This window comes from Dipodomys merriami, unplaced genomic scaffold (genome assembly GCF_024711535.1).
Source record: "Dipodomys merriami isolate MVZ:Mamm:240054 unplaced genomic scaffold, mDipMer1.0.p SCAF_38, whole genome shotgun sequence".
NCBI classification, from domain to species: domain Eukaryota; kingdom Metazoa; phylum Chordata; class Mammalia; order Rodentia; family Heteromyidae; genus Dipodomys; species Dipodomys merriami.
In genome coordinates this window covers 5,019,858-5,041,414 of record NW_027205381.1, presented here as the reverse complement: position 1 = coordinate 5,041,414, position 21,557 = coordinate 5,019,858, and the positions used below count along the sequence as shown (strand labels likewise).

At 46.4% G+C, this 21,557-nt stretch overlaps 1 protein-coding gene across 11 annotated transcripts in view; it reads left to right on the top strand.

The window, feature by feature from the left end:
* The first annotated feature begins 12,446 nt into the window (after positions 1-12,446).
* The window catches only part of Bin1 (bridging integrator 1), a 59,815-nt gene continuing 50,704 nt past the window's right edge, over positions 12,447-21,557 (top strand). For 4 of the 11 annotated variants that reach the window (XM_069989448.1, XM_069989445.1, XM_069989444.1 and 1 more), the window contains exon 1: positions 12,450-12,661. In XM_069989448.1, coding sequence (XP_069845549.1) covers positions 12,578-12,661 — 84 coding nt within the window. In that variant the 5' untranslated portion in view covers positions 12,450-12,577. Of the gene's footprint in view, positions 12,662-21,557 lie in introns of all 11 variants that reach the window. The other 7 variants (XM_069989447.1, XM_069989442.1, XM_069989441.1 and 4 more) reach the window with 3 other exon arrangements.

The window sequence follows — 21,557 nt, the reverse complement described above, 5'->3', positions numbered from 1 at the left end:
AGGAGGGTGTGGCAGAAATTCCAGCAAGATTTCAGAGAATGGAGAAGCCTCTGCATTCTCCTGCTATCATACAGAAGGCAGGAGAAATTTCTGCCCCTCTTCTCTGGCCAGTAGGCCAGAGGAAGCCATAGAGGGTTGCTCCAACTTGGGAGAAAATGCAAAGTAATTCCTAGTGTCTATTCATCTCCCTGAGCTGCCTGCCTATCAAGGTTCAGCATCCTAAAGCCTAAGTCATGGGCATGGCTAATGTTTCTCCCATGCTCTGAGACAGATGGGTGATGAATCCATGAGTGATGTAAGGAGCCAGAGACTGGAAAAAGAAGGGAAGGGCCCGACAGCATCCTATTGAATAGAAAACTGGAGAAAGGACAAGTGAGAGGACCAGAGCTTTCTAAGAAACAGGAACCAGTAAGAAGTGACTGACTGGTGGGATTAGGGTTTGAAAAAGAAGTAGAAAGGATGCCAAGTGTTTCTGGCACTTGGGGATTATGGGGTGAAATGTGCATCTCTCAATCACTTTATTTAAGGCAGCATTGTTGTGTTGTGGGGACAGAGCCCTTTGAATTGGACATTGTCCGATGTTTACTTAGAATGAACAAAAACAATTATTATGTTCTGTGTCCTCCTCTGTAAAAATAGCAAATGTAGAAAACATGATTTCACTGTGAGAGTGATGCTGGCCACCTGCATTTTAGTGAATGAACATCTCTGTCTATCCTCTGTATCCGCTGAGAGGTCCAGCCATGTGTTCAGAGCATCACTAGCTCCTGGGATCCTGTAATTGGGGTGGATGATTCTGGCTATAGAAGTAGTACTGGCCAGCAGGAGAAAAGTGAGTTAAACATAGCAAATGACATATAAAACCCATATCTACTGCAGCCAATGTCCATAAGAGAAAGAGAGAGGCGATGACAAGAACAGGACAAATGTGCAAAGACAGACAGACAAGCAGGAGACATTGGACAAATGCACTTGCTCATTGATGAGTCACAGATCTAGTTCTGCATACCTTCTGCATACCTTCCCTCCACTTCGGTGGACCATGTTCATAGTTAGTTCCATAGCAACAATGAGCACATGTTTTCCAACTACCTAATCTGTGACCAGCATTAAAGTAAGGGCACTTGAGGTCAACCAGACTAATTTTCCTCTCTCCTCTCTGGGGTTATGGCTCTCAAGCAGCACCCCATCCACAGGAGGGCAACCAACCTTCTGACTTCAGAGTGTCATCAATTGTCCACATAGTATCTCAGTAGGAAGGGATTGTTTTCCTAAATGGCTTGAACTCCTTCCCTAACTCTTGATCAAGACCAGGAGCAGAGAAATTGTCAGGGTCAAACTAGATTCTGGAGCACCCTTCCCCACCATAACAGAATGGCTTTCTGGCAGGTGGAGTGCTGCTGGCTATACAGGACAGGCAGGGACAGCATTCTAGATGGGGAAAATGGAGGAGACTCAATTCTGCTTGAACTGAATTGGATGGGGCAAAGAAAGCTCTCTGGAAGGAGGTACACCCAAGCTATGTCTTCAAGAATAAGGACATACTAGTCAGGCATCTTTGTCTCAGACCTGTAATTTAGCTACTCAGGAAGCTGAGATCTGAGGAACCCAGTTGAAAGCTAGCCAAGGCAGATAAATCTAACATAGTCACAATCAGTACAAAGTTGGAAGTAGAGGTGTTGTAGATTGCTGACCTTGTGGGAGAAAACCAAGCAAGAGCACAGGGTCCTGAATTCAAGCCCCGGTACCTGGTACACACACACACACACACACACACACACACACACACACACACACACACACACACACACACACACACACACACACACTCACACACACACACACACACACACACACTTTCAGAGTAAGGATCTGGCATGCATGCTGATGAGAAATTAGATGGAGAAATGCTTTGTGTCTTTAGGGGAGATATATCCAACCTATTTACATAGGACTGAAATCGACTTGTAGGCTCTGGATTTGGGGACTATCTATCTAAGTGTATGTACCTACCTGAACACTTAGGTGTAAAACACTCACCTGGCTCCACAATTACATTTCAGATTCATATGATGAATGTGGGTAGCAGATGAGGCAGGAGAGAAAAGGTTAGCAAAACTCATCATGAAGAGGGCAGGAGGAAGCTGGTAGAGATGAGGGAGTGTGGGTGGGGTTCTGGTTTCTTCACATTACCACCAACATTTGGTGTTTTGGATCTTTTAAATCTGAATCATTTTCATGGGTGTGCAGTGTTGGCTCATTGTGCCTTTGATTTTCATTTCCCTAAAGACTAAGGAAATCAAACATTACACAAATGTTTATTGCCATTTCTACATCTTTGTATAAGGTATCTTCTTTGTATCTATACCTACTTTGTAGAAGATTATATATCTGTTTATTCATTTATTTATAAAGCTTTAAAAATTCTCTTTAAGTAGTTGTTCACAGAAACTTCAATTCAACATATCAGTTTCTGACTACAATGCATCTTGGTCAATGTCACCTCTTCAATCATTCTTTCCCATGTCTCCCAACTCTACCCACCTCTACAAGTTACCTGGTTCCATCCTCATATATGCACATTGGATATTATCGTTGTATTATTTGCTCACCTTTCCTCTCTCTATTTGTCATTCCCCCTCCTCTTAAGTCTCATTCTTTGTGGACAAAACATGTTTCGGCTTCCCGGTATTCATTTTGTTAAATTATGAGTAGTTCAAATGGGTTATACCATTGGAATCTACCTCTGCAAATACCATACTTTAGTCAGTTTGATTGTGTACATATGCATATCTTAAGGTATTTTACAGAGTTCTTTCTTTATTCCTTTTATTACATATCTGGTGTGCTGTTCCGAAGCTCTCCCTGTCAAGTGTCAAACTGTAAAATGAATGGAGAGAGGAATGGTGAGTGAATACAACCCCTCCCTGACAAAACATGTTCCAACTTTCTTGCATTCATTTTGTTAAATTGTAAGTTAGTTGTTCAAAGGAGTTACACCACTGGAATCCTCTTCTGTATATACTATACTTTAGTCAATTTGTTTGTGTATGATCCTGAACATGTTTTCACATGTTTATAGTTTGGCTCTAACTTCTATGTATGGGAAAAAACATGTGTCATTCATCTCTCTGAGCTTGACTTATTTCATTTAATATAATTTTTCCAGGTCTCATCCATTTTCCTGTAAATGACATATTATTCTTCCTGACAGATGACTAAAATTTCATTTCATAGCAAATTTTCTTAATCCATTCATCCATTGTAGAACTGTTTTTATAACTTGGCCATGGTAAATAATGCAGCAATGAACATAGGCATACAAGTGTCTTTATTGTATTATGACTTGTAATCTGTTGGGTAAATATCCAAGAAGAGGTAGTTTTATGTTGTTTTGTGAGGAATCTCCAAACTGCCTTACATAGTGGTTGTGCTAGTTTACATTCTCACCAACAATAGGTCTTTTTCTTCTCTGCCTCCCTCCCCCCGCTCTGCCCAATCCCTGAAGGCATTTGTTGCTGTTCATAGTCTTGATGATAGCTATTCTTGGCGGGGGGATGTGAAGAAAAGCTAGTTGTTTTGATTTTCATTTCTTTCATGGTCTATGTATGTATGTATGTATGTGTACATGTATGTATGTATATATTTATGCTGGTACTGGAGCTTGAAATCAAGTCCTGGGTGCTGTCCACTCAAGGCTAGTACTCTACCACTTGACCCACAGTTCCACTTCCAGCCTTTTGCTGGTTAACTGGAGAAAAGAATTTCCTGCCCGATTTGGCTTCCAACTGCAATCTACATAGCTCAGCTTCCTGAATACTTGACATTATAGGCACAAGACATTGGCTTTCTTATGTATTTATGTATTTCTTTAACAAACTGCTTTTCATGATCAACTTATAACAATTCCTTACACATTCTGAATACAGTCCTTTGTTAGATGGACTAATTTTATCTGAGTGAAAACCTCTTCATTTGCATAATGCTATCATTGGAAGGGAAAGCTTTGAAAAACTTGAAATCCCATTTATGGATTATCATAGTAGCTCAACATTCATATTATAGATAAATCAAAATTTACAAATTTACTTATTTAACCAACTCATACTTATACATTAATATTGGTTTCAACATTTCATTATTTTACTTGTCTTGAGAATCATCACTATACTTATCACTAATTTACTAATTACTTATTTTTATAATTGCTAGCTTACTAGTTACTAATTATTATTACTAGTTTATTTATTACTCTAATACAGGGTTTCAGATGCATCTCAGGCTTTAAAAATATTATTATCTGCTGGGAACCAGTGGCTCATACCTGTAATTGTAGATACTAAGGAGGCTGAGATCTGAGGATTGTGGTTCAAAGCCAGCCTGGGCAGGAGAGTCCGTGAGACTTTATCTCTAATTAACCACCAGAAAACTGGAAATGGCGTTGTGGCTCAAGTGGTAGAGTGCTAGCCTTGAGCTAAAGAGCTGAGGGACAGTGCCCAGGCCCTGAGTTCAAGCCCCATGACCAACCAACCAACCAACCATCCAACCAACATATCTTTAAGTAGTTGCACAAAGGGGTTACCATTCAACAAATCAGTTTATGAAAGTAATACATCTTGATTGATGCCACCCCCTACACCATTCTCTCGCTTCCCTTCCAGTCATACCCTTTCCCTCAATTTTCTTAATTTTGTAGGATATGCATTAAATTTTATGACTCCATCCCCCATTCCTCTCCCTTCATTTGTCTACCTACCTCCCCTGTACCACCTTCCCCTACCTATCAAGTACCTGTTTTCTGGGAATCATTTTGTTGGACTGTGAGTTACCCTTGTTAAGGAATTATACCATTTGAATTTTCCACTGAATATACTATATTTCAGTTAATACATTGTGTACACATACATGCAACCCCAAAGTGTTTATTAGCACATTTATAAATTAGGTTTAGCATCCACATATGACAGAAAACATTTGTCCTTTGTCTTTTTGACAAGGACAGATTGGCCTGACTTATTTAACATGATTTTTTCCCCCTAAGTCTTTCCATTTCTTTGCCAATGATGTAATACCACTCTTCTTAAGAGATGAGAAAAATTCCATTGAATATATATACACCCTGAAACAGCTTTACAAAGGATTCTAGTGTCTTATAAATGAAATGCAGATTCCAAGAACCAAGGAGTCTTCATCCCAGAGTTTATTAACATGTACATAGATTAATGAAACTCTAGAACATTTCAAAACACAGTGTGTAATCCTATCTCTGTTCTTTGTTTAGTCGGTCATGTTTTGGGATAGATACAGAAAGAAAATTATAGTACATTTCCAGTGAACATTGCCTGACTGGGATCTTACTTTCTATAGGAACTAAGAAGTGATTTATTGAAGGAGTGCAGGACAAAGGATTGTTTGCTTTTCTGCACCACTGTTTACCTGTCTGTAAAGCTGGCAAAGGTCAGCCTTCAGTGTCTCTTTAAAAGTATGAGCCACATGCTGGGCTGGGAACTGGATATCATAATAATAGCTACCAGTGAACAAGTTCCCATAGCCGGAGGCCAAGGCAGCTTAAGTTTACTTCAACAACAGTCTGGCCTGGTATTACTGCTTTCTATAAAAGAAGCAAGTAGTAGCCACTGGAGACCAAGCTTCAACCCATGAACTTTTGTGACATATAATCGTAACACACTGGATAATTAGAGGTGAAAGCAGGCAAGATGCAGACATGAATGGGATCAAGTTCTCAAGCAATAGTGTTCCTTCTGTCTCTCTTTGTTCCCATCTCTCTTTTCTTGATCTCAATTTTAGAGCCCTGAGCCACATGATGAATACTGATGGAGCCAGTGCTTCTGACTCTAAGACTGACATGTTGTCTTTGGGTCCATTACTTTTTAGGCATACCACAGACTGTTCAGGGGTTGGCATCTGCAGGACCTCAATATGCAGGAGAAAAACACAGACAAGTTGTCATCTTGATTTTTTTTTTTGTTCTTGGGGACTCAATTTATTTACTTATTGCTAGAAGCTTTGTTAACATTCTCAAGGGCTAGTTGGTAGCTAGTAACTGATCCACTAAGTAAGTACCCCTGTTGGGCTTATGGTCACTGAGACTGAGAGAGAAACTTTCAGGTGCTTCTTAGAATGGTAAACTACCATCTCTACAAGAATCACTTCAAAAACAAACAAACAAGCAACCAAATTAGACAGGCCTGTGGAGAATGGACATGTCTGGGGAAGGAGAGATATAGGGGGAAAAAAGCATTTATGAATGATCAGTACCAACCCAATATCAGACTGAATTGCAAGTCCCTGGACTGTATCTCAAGTCCCTTCTTAACTTCTACCCCTAGCCTGGAATACTCTTGGTTTGTGCCTACTTTCCTTGTGCAATTATTTTTCCCTTTCATTCAAAATGTTCCAGTTTGGATACTCCCTATCTATAAAGATAGGCAAGACAGACTAGCTTGAAGCTATCTGTAAAATTAGCTATGTGTTAGGGTTATCTCTCAGAATGAGAGACATATACTAATGGCATATTGGTCCTATCTTTCATTATAAGAGTTCTCAAATTGGATTTAGCATAAAAAATATGCTGTGGCTCAAGTGGTAGAGTGCTAGCTGAGCAAAAAAGCTCAGGACAGCTCTGAGGTCCCTAGTTCGGTCCCCAGGACCAGCACACACACACACACACACACACACACACACACACACACACACACACACACACACACACACACACGCCCAGGACCAGCACACACACACACACACACACACACACACACACACACACACACACACACACACACACACACACACGCCCCAAAAAGTTTCTGCACATAAAAAGAAATGTAAATCAAAGCAACAATGAGATTCTATCTCACCCCAGTTAGACTGGCCAATATTGAGAATTGAACAACAACAAATGATGTGGGGATAAAGGTACTGTTGGTAGTAATGTAAACTAGTACAACCATTTTAAATGGTGAGATGGGGGTTTCTCAGATAACAAAACAGAATTTTCCTAAGACCCAGCCATAACATTCTTGGGTATCTACACAGAACATTAAAAATCAGGATACTGGAAAGATACTTGCACATTCATATATGTTGCTGCACTAGTCTCAATAGCCAAGTTATGGAAACAGTCCAGATACCCTACAATAGATAAGTTTATAAAAAATGTGGTATGTATATACAATGGAAATTTACTCATCCATTAGAAAATAATATTATGTCATTTGCAGGGAAATGGATGGATCTAAAACAAACCAAATCATGTTAAGAGACGTAAACCAAGCTCAGAGAGACAATGGCGCAGGTTTTATCTCCTATGTGGAAGTGAGAGCCAAAATACAACTGGACATGAAATATAAATGGACAACTTATATAGTGCAGAGCACATGGGCAGCAAAGATGGCGTTGAGAGGGAGTTGAGTGGGCAGAGCCCAATTCACCTTAACGTTCAGTGCCTAACCAGCCCGTGAAAGCTTAGGTGCATGAATAGGGTTGACCTTGACAGTGATTGGTTCCTCTACCTCCCCTGCCATGCCACCCGCCCTTTTTGGCTTTAAAAAGGACTGCTCTTTGTTAATAAATAAGTTTTCTACCTGCTGGATTTGGCTCCCCGCTGTGTCTGATTGTCTCCTGGGCTGAGGGGGGCTAGGGAACGGGCAGGCAGGCGCCGCACTTACCTTTCCTCAGACCCGTCAGTCTTTCGTGAGAGGGAAGAAAACCCAACAATATAGGGCTCTAGGCATTCACAAAGAAACAAACTAAAGGAAGATAATCTTAGAGGAGGAACTTAAAGGTATACCTCCTGTGAACATCTAAAATACTATTGATCAAAGCAAAGTCCAAGAAATAGGAACATATTTTTTTGTTGTTGTGTTTAAGTGGGGCAAAAGAGGGACACAGAAATGGAGGGAAGAATGGTGAACAAAATGCAGTCATGGTATTCAAAATACACTAAGTAAAAAAATGAACTGTGGGCTGGGAAGGTGGCTCAGTGGTAGAGCGTTTGCCTTGCATGCATGAGGCCCTGGGTTCGATTCCTCAGCACCACATAAGCAAAAAGAAAAAAGCCAGAAGTGGTGCTGTGGCTCAAGTGGTAGAGCGCTAGCCTTGAGCTGAAGACCTGAGGGACATTGCCCAGGCCCGGAGTTCAGGCCCCACGACCGGACCCCCCCCCAAAAAAAAAATGAACTGTGCAACTTGTGGGCAGAGATAGGAGGGAAAAAATGGGGGAAAGCAAAGGAAGGGGTGACCTTGCCCAAGAAGAATTGTACTCATTACCTGATTTATGGAATGGTAACCCCCCTCCCCGTATGACACCTTAATAATAGAATAAAATTATATTTAAAGTTAAGTGTATTAAAAACAGCAAGTAAACAAATAAAGAAATGTCATTCTTCAAAGCAGGCTTGCTCTGAGCCTGAACTTACTCTTTCTACTCTACCCCATGTGGTTTCCTGCATAGTGTCCTGGAGAAATGAGTTTCCTCATTTCAACTTGCATTTTTAAAAAATACGGTACTAGGATTGTGTCTTTATTTTATTTACCATTTTTCATTAACATTTTCATATAATTTACTTGGACTCTCTTCAGTTCCTAGTACCGTTCCCATTCCTCTCCTCCCTTCTGCTGCTTCCTCCCTACAGACAGGTGTGTGCATGTGCGCTCAAGCCAGCGCTCTCTCTCTCTCTCTCTCTCTCTCTCTCTCTCTCTCTCTCTCTCTCTCTCTCTCTCTCTCTCTCTCTCTCTCTCTCTCTCTCTCTCTCTCTCTCTCTCTCTCTCTCTCTCTCTCTCTCTCTGTCTCTCTTCTTTGTACCTCTAGTAGGGCTTGAATTCAGGGTCTGGATGCTTATCTCAGCTTTTTTGTTTAAAGCAAATGCTCTACCACTGGAGCCACAGCTCTGTTTCCAGCTTTTGGGGGTTAACTGGAGATGAGTCACAGACTTTCCTGCCTGGGCTGGCTTTGACCCACTAACATCAGGGTGACAGTCCCCCTTTTATATTCATGTCCAATCATCATCATCATCATCATTTTAGGTACAGATTAAACATATAAGCAAAAAACATGTAATAGATCGCTTTTTGAGCACATTTCTATCTAATGACAAAAAGAGGTATATAGTTTGGCAAATAAAAAAAGTAAGAAGCAGAAAACAACAAAAACAAATCCTATTCTTAGCTGCTCCACTCAGAGATGACAATCACATTTTATAGTAGTTGGCCTTATTCTTATGTATAATGTTCTTAGTATAATATCTGGCATTATTGTATGAATGCCAAAAAACTTCCCACACATTATTGTTTTGGTGAACATCCATAAATAGCACTGTCATAGTTTAAACACTCAGCATTCAGATGGTAATATTTAGGATATTTTCAGTGGTTTAAATAATGTGACGAACATCTTGGTGGTCAAAAGTGTATTAAAAGCCAAGTGCTGGTGGCTCACACATGTAATCCTAGCTACTCAGGATGCTGAGATTTGAGGATTGCAGTTCATAGCTAGCCAAGCAGGAAAGTCCATGAGCCTATTATCTCCAATTAACCACCAAAAATCCAAAAGTGGCATTGTGGCTCAAAGTGGTAGAGTGCTAGCCTTAAGCAAAAAAGAGCTCAGGGACAGCACCCAGCCCCTGACAGACAACAACAACAACAACAACAACGTTTGTTAGAAACTTAACATTATTTCTAGAATTTGAGTTTATAGCACTATTAGTATATGTCTTTTTGGTGATTTTGATCCTTTTTGTTATTGTGCCAGTATTGGGAGTTCAACTGAGTCTTACATCCACACTTGTTTATTTTTCACTCATAACTAGCATTTTCCATTTGAGCCACACTTCCAAGTCTAGCATTTTTGCTGGCTAATTGGAGACAGAGTCTTGCAGACTTTTCCTCAGGTGGGCCTTGAACTGAGATCTTTAGTTCTCAGCTTCTTGAGTACTTTAGATTACAGGCATTGGCCACTGGTACCTGGCTTGACTATATTACTTGAAGTTCAAAAATTTAATTTTTATGTACTTCAGAACAACCTTTAAAAAATTCCAATATATCCTCCAATGCTTTTGTGCTTAGGAAAGACTTCCTAACCTAAAAATCAGAACAAGAATCACGTTCTTTTAAGATAGAGCTTTGGTTCTTTTTGTGAAGGCAGTATGTCATATTACAGGGTATTTAGGAAATTAAAGGACAAAAATCAGCCATACTATCTTGACCCTAATACATCTATATCCTTTCTTGATGCGTAGTTCCTTTGAGCCATTGAGCTGGAGCATTCAATTTACTTTCGTGTGGCTGTACAGACAGTTCAAGTACACTCTCCTGGCTTCCCATCATTTACCACATTATGTTCCTATTTCTGCATAATCTCTGCAATGATTGCTTTAAATATTATGCCATGGCCCTCCGGTCCCTGTACTGTCATGGCTGATCTTACCCTGCTAATTAATATTTCTGTTGCTTTCAATTTTTCTGTTGAGCATTTTATTTTAAACCACCAAAGTCCAGCATAGCACGATCCCCTACTGTTCACAGGGGCTGACTGTAATAGGATTTGACGTCTGCTCCTTTCTTATTTTTCTCTGAGGGGTGTTAGAAGAAATCACTTTGAGTGGATGGTTGACAGTCATCAAACTAGAAGAAAGAGATTGTGGGGTAAAAGCATGCGGAACTTTTTAGGAAAAAGCTGCAATAGAAGCCCAGGGTATTTGGGGGACTCACAAATGGGGCATGAGCTTTTGATAGTTTTGACAGAACGTTTTCTATGCTTAGCTTTTGCAAGGGCTGGCTCTCAGCTTGTCATTTGTTTATTCATGCTGCTCTCAGTACTGACTGACTGCTGAGCCTCAGTCTATCTTTTTGCAGAATAGAATAGGCTGGAAGAGAGTCCTGAGTTGCCTATCCAGGAGTAGCCAGGGGACATACAGGAGACCCTCTTAGGGAAGAGAGAGAGGAGACCCTCCCAGAGAGGAGACAGGGGCCTTTGTGAATTCAAGTAGGACCTTTTGGGCCTTACGTTGCTGTTTGTACACTGGGCTTGCTGGGAGGCCTGAAAGAGACCTTGTTCCTTTATGAACCTTTTGTCCTCAGGTCGCCTCTGCTCTTTTGAATGTTGTGGAGGTCCCACAGGTGACAGCCCTGGCCTTTGTCTATGTGCTAATCAGGGGCACTAGGAGAATTAGGAGCACAGTGCCTCCAGTAGAATGCACCTCTGATCAGCACAGCACACAGCTCCTAAGACACTTCCCACGCATCAAAGTTCCCTAACATCCTTTGACCCCCTAATAGGTTTCTGGGTAGTGGGGGTTGGGATCAGAACACTGTTCACACCTATTACATTTGGCTCTCCCTTTCTGCCATTTTGTAATTCAAGATAAAACATATTTAGGGTTAAAAACTGCATCTGTATAGAAAAAGATATAGGGTTTTTCTTGGTATAATTCCCTAAACAACACAACTATTTACAGAGCATTTGCGTGTCTATGTGTTATATGTCATGCAGAGACTATTGAGAATACTCAGGAAGATAGGTGTAGGTTATATGCAAATACATGTCTTTTTATATAACGGAACTTGAGCAACCACGAGTTTGGTACCCGCTGGTGGCCTGGACCCAATTCCTTTCCAAGAGATAGAATTTATGATGTGTCATTGGTTTGCTGGCAAAGCTTCTCCTGTAATAACGAGGAGAGAAGGAATTAGGAGATGACGATGCAGCAGCAGTGAACAGCAATGGAGAGCCGTGGTTTGTGAACAGGAAGCTCATCCCGGGCCTCTAGACCTCATTTGTACAATGGGACTCACAGTGACATCTGCCTCACAGGACACTGAATAGGATAATGCATCTAAAGTCAGCGCCGTGCCGGGCACAGGCGCAGCGCGCAGCAGTGGATGAGGTGGTGCTTATGATCCTTACAGGCTAACTGGGAAAACCAAGAGCCTGGTTGGCACTGGACTGGCAACGCGGAAAAAGACGAGGAGACGTGCTGGCGGAGGGTCTGGGCTCCGGTGTTCCCGAGCTGCACCTAGCCCTCGCTTTAGCTTTAATTTTCAGAACCACCCCTGGCCTCCAGCTGGTTCCCTCGGCATTCGGGAGGTGAAGGGGAGGAGGACCTAGCCCGCGCTGGCTTTGGGATCAGGACTGCCGTGCGAGTCCCCGCCACTGGGCGGTGTCACGGGAGTCCGGGGAGTCCCGCGCGCCGCAGCAGCCCCAGGCGTCCGCACGTGCCGCGGTGCGCGCCCGCCCTAGGACTGGCCCTTTAAAAGGCAGGGTCTGGGCCCGAGGGGGCGGGTCGGGGGCCCGCAGCCCGCAGCCCGGGCCCCGCCCCTCCTCCCGGCCCGCTCCCCCCTCCCCCCCGCCCTCCCTCCCGCGGTCCTCGCGTCGCTCGCTCCCCCGCTCGCTCGCCGGCGTACGCTCCGCCTCCGCCAGTCGGCTGGGCTGTCTGTGGCGCGGCGTGGAGCGGGAGCCGGGGCCGGACGCGCGGCTGGGGCTGGGGGCTGGGAGCGCGGCGCGCACGGCCTCCCCGTGCAAGATCCGCGCCCGCCACCGGGCGAGACGGCCGCCGCGATGGCCGAGATGGGCAGCAAGGGGGTGACGGCGGGGAAGATCGCCAGCAACGTGCAGAAGAAGCTGACCCGCGCGCAGGAGAAGGTGAGCGAGCCGTCGGCCCCGGCCACCTGTCCCCGTAAAGCCAGGGTCGGGCCCTGCCACCCCCGTCCGACGGCTGCCGAGGGGCCTCCGGGCTGGCCCCCCCCCCCCCCACGCGCCGTGGACGCCCTCTCGGGCCCGCGCCCTCCGCCTCCCCGCCTGGGCCCGGGCAGGGCACGCGCCGCCGCCCCCTCCCCCTCCCGGCCGCCGTGTACCGGCGCCGCTCCGTTGCGGAGAAGTGGCGGCTCCCAGGTTTCCTGGCCCACCGGGCAGTCCGGGCGAGGCCCGTGCCGGGGTGAAGGGAGCCTGTCCCAGCCCCGGGGCCATCTGCGCCCGGGACTCCCGGAGGTGACTTCCCCGCCCACCGGTGTCGGCGTCCACCGCGCTGTCCTTCCCACTGCGTCTTCACCTCCGTTCCCCGCAGGCTAAAGGAGGGATCCGGTTTCCTTTTCCGAGCGGTTCCTGCGGCCTGGAAGCTCCGCGCCCCTGCAGGAGGTCCCCCAGCCCCAGCCGGGGCTCCGCGGCCCGGGAGGGGGTGGCGGGCGCCGACTTCGGGAGCCCAGGACTGGCCGGGTGGGAAAGCTGGCCCACCCGAGGGGCGTGGAGGGCGCTGCGGGAAACCCGAGCTCTCCCAGCCCGGAGTGACTCCCGCCTGGCCAGGCGGGGGAGGGGAATTGAGCTTCCTGGGACACCCTGACTACGCAGGAAATACAGGGATTGGAGGGGTGAGGAGGGGGGCTCCCCGGTCAGCTTTGTATCCCAAGATCCCACAACACCTCTTGCTTTATTGAAATGGATCACGCCAGCTGCTGACGCCACTTCCCCTGCCAAGTCGGACTCTGAAATCTGAGATTGCAGAAATCTGTTAGGGTAGACCCCCTAGTGTCCTTCTGAGCGGCTGGGTGGGGACGGAGTGGGGGGTGGGGTGGGGAGGGGAAGGGAATGGGCCTGTCCCCCCCTCACTGCTGGCTTTGTGGTTGTTTATAAACAATGACTTTTACAGCTGCGACCTGCAGGCTCCCTAAGGATGCAGGCACGTGATGGGGGTGGGGGTGGGGGGGGAACCTTCCTCTGCGCCTCCCAGTCCTTCTGCTCTTCCTTGTGGTTTCTGGCTAAGGAGGTGGGTGAGTGTGGAGGAAGCACTTTTCTCCTAGCTCCAGATCTGGCCAGATTTCCCCACCCCCCCAACCCCAGAGGGAGAGCTTAGAGCCTCACTAATGACTAGCTGGGGTTAGGAAGACTTCATACATCCAGTTTGTAAGGGTAGTAAGCAGAATGCAGACCCTTGCTCCTTATCTCCCTATGACTGAGTAATCTCTTTAGGTGCCTGGAGCCAACAGCCCTGGCCTATGCCTGTTTCTTCCTCCTAAGAAGAAGGAGGTGAATGAGAATCCACAGCTAGCTGAGACCAGTTCTCTGCCCCCAGTCCACTGATCCTCTCCTCTCTGCTCCTGGTGGGTCCCCTCTGGCTCATTGCTGTATCCCTTCCTTGTAAGTGTCAAGTATCCCTGGCCCACTGAGCTATCATCCCTCCCTGTTCAGTCCCTCTTTGTGGCCTTGGACAGTTGGCTGACAGCTGGTGGGGTATGGATGACGTTGGCTGACAGCTAGCCTGACTGAACTTCATGGAACTGCAGTTGCTGAGTGTCACAGCTGCTCTCTCATGGGCAGTAGTTAGGGACCCTCCCATGCCTTGCCCATGCCAAGGCAGCATGACAGGCGTTCTGGCTGTCTTTGAAATTGCCTGCTTTCCATCTCCTCCCTTCTTGGCCAGCTTCTCCTGTTCTCAGGAATCCCATGTTTCCCCAGCTCTTCCTCTTCTAGTCTTCCTTCTTAGAATCTGCATTTGTCATAGCCTGGGTATACTAACTGGGCTGGCTCCTCAGCATCTTCTGGTGGTGCTCAGTCCATCTCTCACTGCTAATGGGACTTTAGTCCTACGTCTTAAACACAGTCTTGACATTATACCCATCTTGCCTTGGTTGAATCTGTGAGTTTCTGTTTCCCGTTGTCACAGGAGGCATTCTTTGACCAAGTAGAGGAGCAGCTTTCATAGAGGGCCTGGAGAACATTTAATGGAAGGTCCAGAAAACATTTCTGAGGAAGTGTCTTCATCCTTTATCTTCTGTTCTCCCCCTATCTAACTAGATTTCTACTGAGCTCAAACCTATACTGAGACTCAGTGGATAAAGCATAGTCCACCTTGGGGGTGTCACGGATCCTGCTCTTGTGTTCCTCTATTGATCCTAGGTTGTTACCCCTTGATCCATCTCTTCACCTACTAGGTAGGTCCATGTGTGTGTACTTAGGTCTTGCACCTGTTCCCAGCAGGGGCTTAGTGAATGGTTATGAACAAAGGAGGGCATTTGAGGCCTTGGCTTGGGAGGTCTGGCACAGGCCTGTGGGTATGTATTTGGGTTCTGTGCTAGTTCGTTGTCCCTTGTTAATCAACTCCTGCCTGGACACTTGCTGAGTGCCTCATCCTAGGCCTGGCCTCTCCCTTGCATGGCTGTCTCAGGCAGCAAGCATGTGGCTCTAGCCTATATAGTACTTTTTCTTGTAAACTCTCCTACTGTTGCTGTGGCCTCTCAGCTGCCTCCAGAGTGCATTCCTGGAGCTTGGGTCTGTGGGTGCCATGAGATCATCTTCTCATTGCGTTTGGCACATCAGACCCTCTATAAATGACTGTGTCCATTTTTGGGCCTTAGAAGGATGGCTGGGCAAAGCCAATTTAGGGTGGGGCCTGGGTCAGATGACAGAGAGGATTAGAGATTGGTGAGCTGGGTCCCTTGGGGGATGGAATGGCTAGGGAGAAGGACAGCTGGGATGGGGAGGGGTTGGAATCTGGCCTGTTGGCTCCTGACATTCCACAGCCCAAGAATCCTTGGGGGGAGTGTGTAAGAGAGTCTGGGTTTTGTTCTGGTGGGACTAGGTAGGGGCTGAGTATGAGAAGGCCCAAGCAGGGGTGGGAGTGTGTACTTTATTTTCCCCTGGACAGCTGTCTCTGAGCATGCCGGGAGTGTTGCAGGCTGAACAGTGGGAAGCACCAGCTGGGAGGAGAGGGCCCAGGGCAGTAACTGCGCAGCACAGTGCTACATGCTGAGCAGACACTCAGTTAAGTAATGGGCAATGCGTTTATTTATAGGATCCTGACACATGGAAGTGCACCATGTTCCTCTGCATGGTCAAGGTCTCCTCACGAAGTAGCGGTGTGAGTCTCCTCAGTTTGAGCTGGGCCTGTGCACAAAAATCTATCCTTGTAGCCTTTTTAAGGTTACCTGGGCTATCCTGAAGAACAGTACACATTGCTCTTTCAAAAGAGGGGGCAGCCAGGCGCCAGTGGCTCTCGCCTGTAATCCTAGCTACTCAGGAGGCTGAGATCTGAGGATTGTGGTTCAAAGCCAGCCTGGGCAAGAAAGTCTGTGAGACTCTTATCTCCAATAAAGACCACTAGACCACTAGTGGCACTGTGGCTCAAGTGGTAGAGTGATAGCCTTGAAGCTGAAGAGCTGAGGGACAGTGCCCAGGCCCAAAGTTCAAGCCCTATGACCGACAAAAAAAAAAGTGGGGTGGGGGCTGCTAGGGTGCTAGCCTTACCACCTGCCTTTCTGATGGAGCTAGGAACCGACCTGGATCACTGATTTGTATGTGCCTCTCCCTCTTCTCAGGCTCCAGTGCAGACTTAGGGAGATGGGCATGGGAGGTTGGAAGTGAAGTCTCTGGACCTCTCCTAAGTCCCTGTGGGCCTGAGGTCTGCTGGCTTGTGCAGGTGGAAGCCAGGTATAGCTGCTTTGTCCAGAGAGTCAGACCACAGGGAGGTTAGGGAAGGAGAAGGGATCTAGGAGGCCAGGTATGAGCCAGGAGTTTATGGGGAGATATACTAGTGAGAGTGCCAGCTCCCAGAAAGAGAAGGGGTAGCTGGAAACAGACCAGATTTGACAGTCTTGAATAAATCAGGAATTCTCTGAGAAGCCAAGGCTTGGGCTCTTCACACTGGATCATCTTGACCTACTGGTTCCTTACAAGTTGGGTGGTTGGGACTGAAGCAGGACACTGCTTTCTTCTGTCTCTCAGAGCTTCTGTGACAGAAGAAGGCAGACTCTCACATGACTATTCTGCCATGAGGTTCTAGAATCCTAGCATCTCACCTTTTGCTTTCCATCTTGTGTCCTGCACATCACCGCGAGTGACAGAGAGTGGCGGGAATTCTGGGTCCCCTGACTGGCTGAGGGAACTCAGGCAAAGGCAGCATTTCCTGAGCCCTATTTCATGCATGAACTGAGATAATGATGGCTTTTCTTCATGTGTGTGTTGGGCAAAAGAAAGTATTTGACAGGTGTCTGGAGCACAGCAAATGCTCACTGAATGCCAGCTGTGTGGGCAGACCAGCACCACAGAGCATCACTCGCATATGTCTCTCTCTTCAACTCCTCTCCCTGGGAGTGTCCATTACAGGCCTCTGTAGACAGCTAATCCCTGCTGAGCCCTTAGCTGATCAGGGCTTAGGATGTCATAGCCCCAGGTCGAGTGCATGTAAGTGAATGTGTGTATGAGTGTTTGAGCATGTGTGTGCTGTGTGTGCTGTGTGTGTGTGTGTGTGTGTGTGTGTGTGTGTGTGTGTGTGTGTGGTGAGTGTGTGGTGATCTGAAGAGGTAAAAGGCTAGAACTTGAATCAAACTGCCTGGGGATAAATCTTGACTCTGTGCATGAAGGTTTCCTTCTTCTCTAGTCTTTACATTTCATCCCCATAAAGAGGTGATGGGGTTTGTGCATGCACTTATTTATCCACACAGTGTTGGGTGAGAATACAGGAATGAATAAAGCATGCTGTGGCCCTGGCATCTGGCTGGAGAGCTGGTCAATCCCCAAGTTGCTATGGTGGTAAGTCATTAGAGGGGTGGGGAAGCAAGGGCCTGTGCTGTGTGTGAGAACCACCTGTGTGGGGCTGAGGATTCAGATGTGATCTGAGGCATGGGTCAGTAGTCTTCAAAGCTCGGGTCTCCAGGTGAGAAGGCACCTCAGCGGGAGGAAGGGATTTCTATTAGGTGTTGGTGAGGTGTGAGTTTCTGTAGCTGCCTATTGGCTAAGTTTCATTTGGTACTGAAAATGTAAGAACACAGATTCTAACAGCATAGGCCTGGGTATATGTGCAGGATATTAGTTCAGGATAAGGCAGGCAGGAGCTTTTTCCCAGGAGGAAGAATGGAGGAAGTGACACTGCAAGGAACTAGGAGGAAGATGCCAAATATGGGCTAGACTAGAGATGGCCACCTGCGAGATTCTACACTGAGCAGTGACTCCTGGACGTGAAATGGCCTGGTGCAGAGAACTGGCAATGAGCCCCTTCCCATCCATTAAAAAAATCTATCTGTTTATCTGTCTATCTATCTATCTGTCTGTCTGTCTGATTTCTGTCAGTTTCTGGGCTTGAATTCAGAGCTTGTTTTCTCAGGACTTGTGCTGTACCACTTTGAACCATGGCTTTACTTCTGGTTTTCTGGTAGTTAATTGTAGATAAGAGTTTCATAGACTTTCCTGCCCCAGCAGCTTTGAGTCTTGGTCCTCAGAACTTATCCTCCTGAGTAGCTAGGATTATAGGCGTGAGCCACCAGTACATGGCTTCTAATTTATTTTTTATTATCTTTAAGTAGTTGTACAAGTCAATTTATAAGTACATTGCCTCTTGATCAGTGTCACCCCTTCCAACATTCCCTCTCATCTTTCCCAACTCCACCAATATCATCAAGTTACATCTTCCCATACATTCTTCATCTTGGGCTGTTTGCTTCTCTGCCAACCGGGGCACAGTGAAGACGAAAGGAAAGATGCAAAGGAGGCTGCCAGCCTAGGCAGGATCCTGGAGCCACCAGAGGATCCAACCTGTGCTGTGCTCTATCCATGGAAGGGCCACCCCTCATGGGAATGCCTGGCATCTGCCTTCTGCCCCTCCCTAGGAGGCTGCCACTTCCTAACAAGGCCACAGGGTTATGTACCTGCCAAGGACTGGCAGGGGTCAGGACTGGGGAGCCAAGAAGAGAAAGAGGCAGGCTCTTCCTGTCCCCAGGGAAGCATTGTCAAGCATTAACTGAATAATAATAGCCATGGGTTACTACATACCTGCGGTTTATTAGCTCTTCTGGAAACAGGTGAACCCTTTTCTGCCCAGGTGTGTGATTTTTCTACAGACTGTCTGAACCCACTGTCAGAGTTACTACCTCTCTTGTGGTTTGGCCTCAGTGGAAGTCTTGGACCCCCCAAGACTCTTCCCCTTTAATAAGACTTGGGGATCCCTCCATGTCCACTTGGTGTCCAGGTGGGTCTGCACTTTGGGCTGTGTGGTAGACTGTGGATAATTGAAGGTCTGGAGTCTCCAAAAGGATTACAGAACTGGTTCATGAGCGCAGATGAGGATGGACAAAATGGAGTGTGTTTTCCCAAATAATAAAAACTATACACATTTTATTTCATTTAAAGAAATACTAAAAAAAACTATTATCAAGGAGTAGTACAAAGGGATTACAGTTCCATAAGTCAGGTTATCAGTACAATGCCAAAGAAATATTCTTTAAAAAGTAGGTGAGATTGATTGGAACACATTATAAATGTGGAAATGCAACAATGAGAACACCCCTCTCCACCCATTTAATCAACCGAAGCTAATAGAAAATAGTAAATAGTTTTTCTTCTTTTGTTTTGTATGTGCTGGTACTAGGGCTAGAACCCAGGGTTTCAAACTCTCAATTGGCTTTCTTTTTTTTTTTTTTGGTCCAGTCGTGGGGCCTGAACTCTGGGCCTGGGCGCTGTCCCTCAGCTCTTCAGCTCAAGGCTAGCGCTCTACCACTTGAGCCAGAGCGCCACTTCCGGCTTTTTTCTTTTTTTGCTTATGTGGTGCTGAGGAATCGAACCCAGGGCCTTGAGCATGCAAGGCAAGCGCTCTACCACTGAGCCACCTTCCCAGCCCAAAATTCCATTGTGTATGAATACTACATTTTCTTTCTTTTTTTTTTTTTTTTTGGTCGGTCGTGGGGCTTGAACTCTGGGCCTGGGTGCTGTCCCTCAGCTCCAGCTCAAGGCGAGCGCTCTACCACTTGAGCTACAGCGCCACTTCCATCAATTGGCTTTCTTGCTTGTGGTTGATATCTACCACTTGAGCCATGCCTTTAGTCTGGAATTTTGGCTAGTTGATTGGAGATGGAATCTTGACAACTTTTCTGTTGGGCTGGTTTTGAATTGTGATCCTCAGATCTCAAACATTCTTTATTCCGAAATTATGGCCTGTCTGCTTTTGCTTCCATGTTTTGCTATAACATTTTATGAAATTATGGTATTGCTAGATGTTTAAAAATATTCTTAGAGAAGAAATAAACTTGCAGCCAATTCCATACGTAGGGAAGACTTCCTGGTGTGGGTCTGCTGCTCTTTATTTCTTCCCACTCCCCCCTGTGGCCAGGGCAGAACCCTGCCTTCTGCAGTCACTGGGACAAACACATTTCCAGCTTGGCACACAGTAGGTTCTGTGGGTAGATAATAATGTTTTGATATCTTGCAGATATGAAAATTCTCCAATGTTCCAGGGCCTTATATAAATTATATACTTTATGTCATCTCTCTAGATGACTTATAATCCCTTATATACTGTGTCCATGATGAATGAAATTGTCATACTGTATTGTTTAGGATATATGATGAAAACAACAGTACATGTTCAGACACACTTTTTGCTTTTGAATATTTTCCATGTGCATTGTGTTGAATCTACAGATGCAGATACAGCGGGCTGTAGGCACCAAGAACAGCTTCTTCAGACACAGCACTGATGACTGGCAGAAGCCTCAGAAATCCTCTGAATGTCAAGACAGGAGGGAGAGGCAGGGATACTGCAGTGGCAGGATTTGGGTTGGAGTTAGACTAGAGAGAGTGATTCTACCCTGAGGTGATCTAGTCCCTGCCCCCATCCCCAGCTGTCTCCCCAGTCAGACCAATAGTGTGATAAGTAGGCAGCCCAGGGCTGTCTACTCCCACTGGTGGCTGGGGAATGGGGTTCATATGGTTGGCCAAGGGCCGGCTGGGGAGTCCTGCCTGGATTTAGGCCAGCTGACAAAAAGGGCTTGGCTTAGGTCCTCTGCAGAGGGTTGTCCCCTAAGTGACAGGTATCGGGGTATGCTCACTAAGGATCCGTGTTCAGTGTGATTTGCTGGACCCGAGAAGATGTTACTGTTAGAGCTAGTGAGCCTCTGCCTGCAGACATTGCTCTTAGATTCTTCGTAGAGCTCCTTTTCTCTTCTTCCTGGGTCTGCACCTTTACCGGAGTCCCTGACCCAGATCCTGTGTGTCAGAGCAGATGGGGTGGGATTGGAATCACAGCACAGAGTAGGGGGAGGGTGGGCCCTAGAGCCTTCAGAGACAGGGCTTGGTGGTGCTGAAGAATGTCCTGGGTGTCTTGGGAGTGGTTGGTTGTGCCTGTCATACCCCTTGGAAGAACAGTGAGCTACTGACATCTCGCTCTGCAGTGTGAGGGCTGTGTGTGGCTGAGCTGGCGGCCATCCTGAGGTGTGAGTGGGTGGCACAGGCGGCAGCTGCCTCAGGAGGTTGGGGAGGAATTCCACCTGCCAGACCTTCCAGAATACTGCAGCCTTCTCTTCTCAAAGGCCCCCGCCCCAACACCTAGTATAGTCACGACCCCTTGCTCTGTTGGTTGAATTAGACACGTTGGAGGGTTGCAGCTCACTTGGGCAGAGGCTGTGGTGGTTTTATAATCTTGTTAGTTTTTTCATGTAGGCACCTGTGTGGATAGGGTGCTGATATGCTTATGCTGGTCCTGAGCAGAGATGGGTTTTCCTCTCTGTCTAAGCCCTCTCCCTCAGACCTAGTGCCGGTGGCTCCCAAGTCTGGGGGCCCA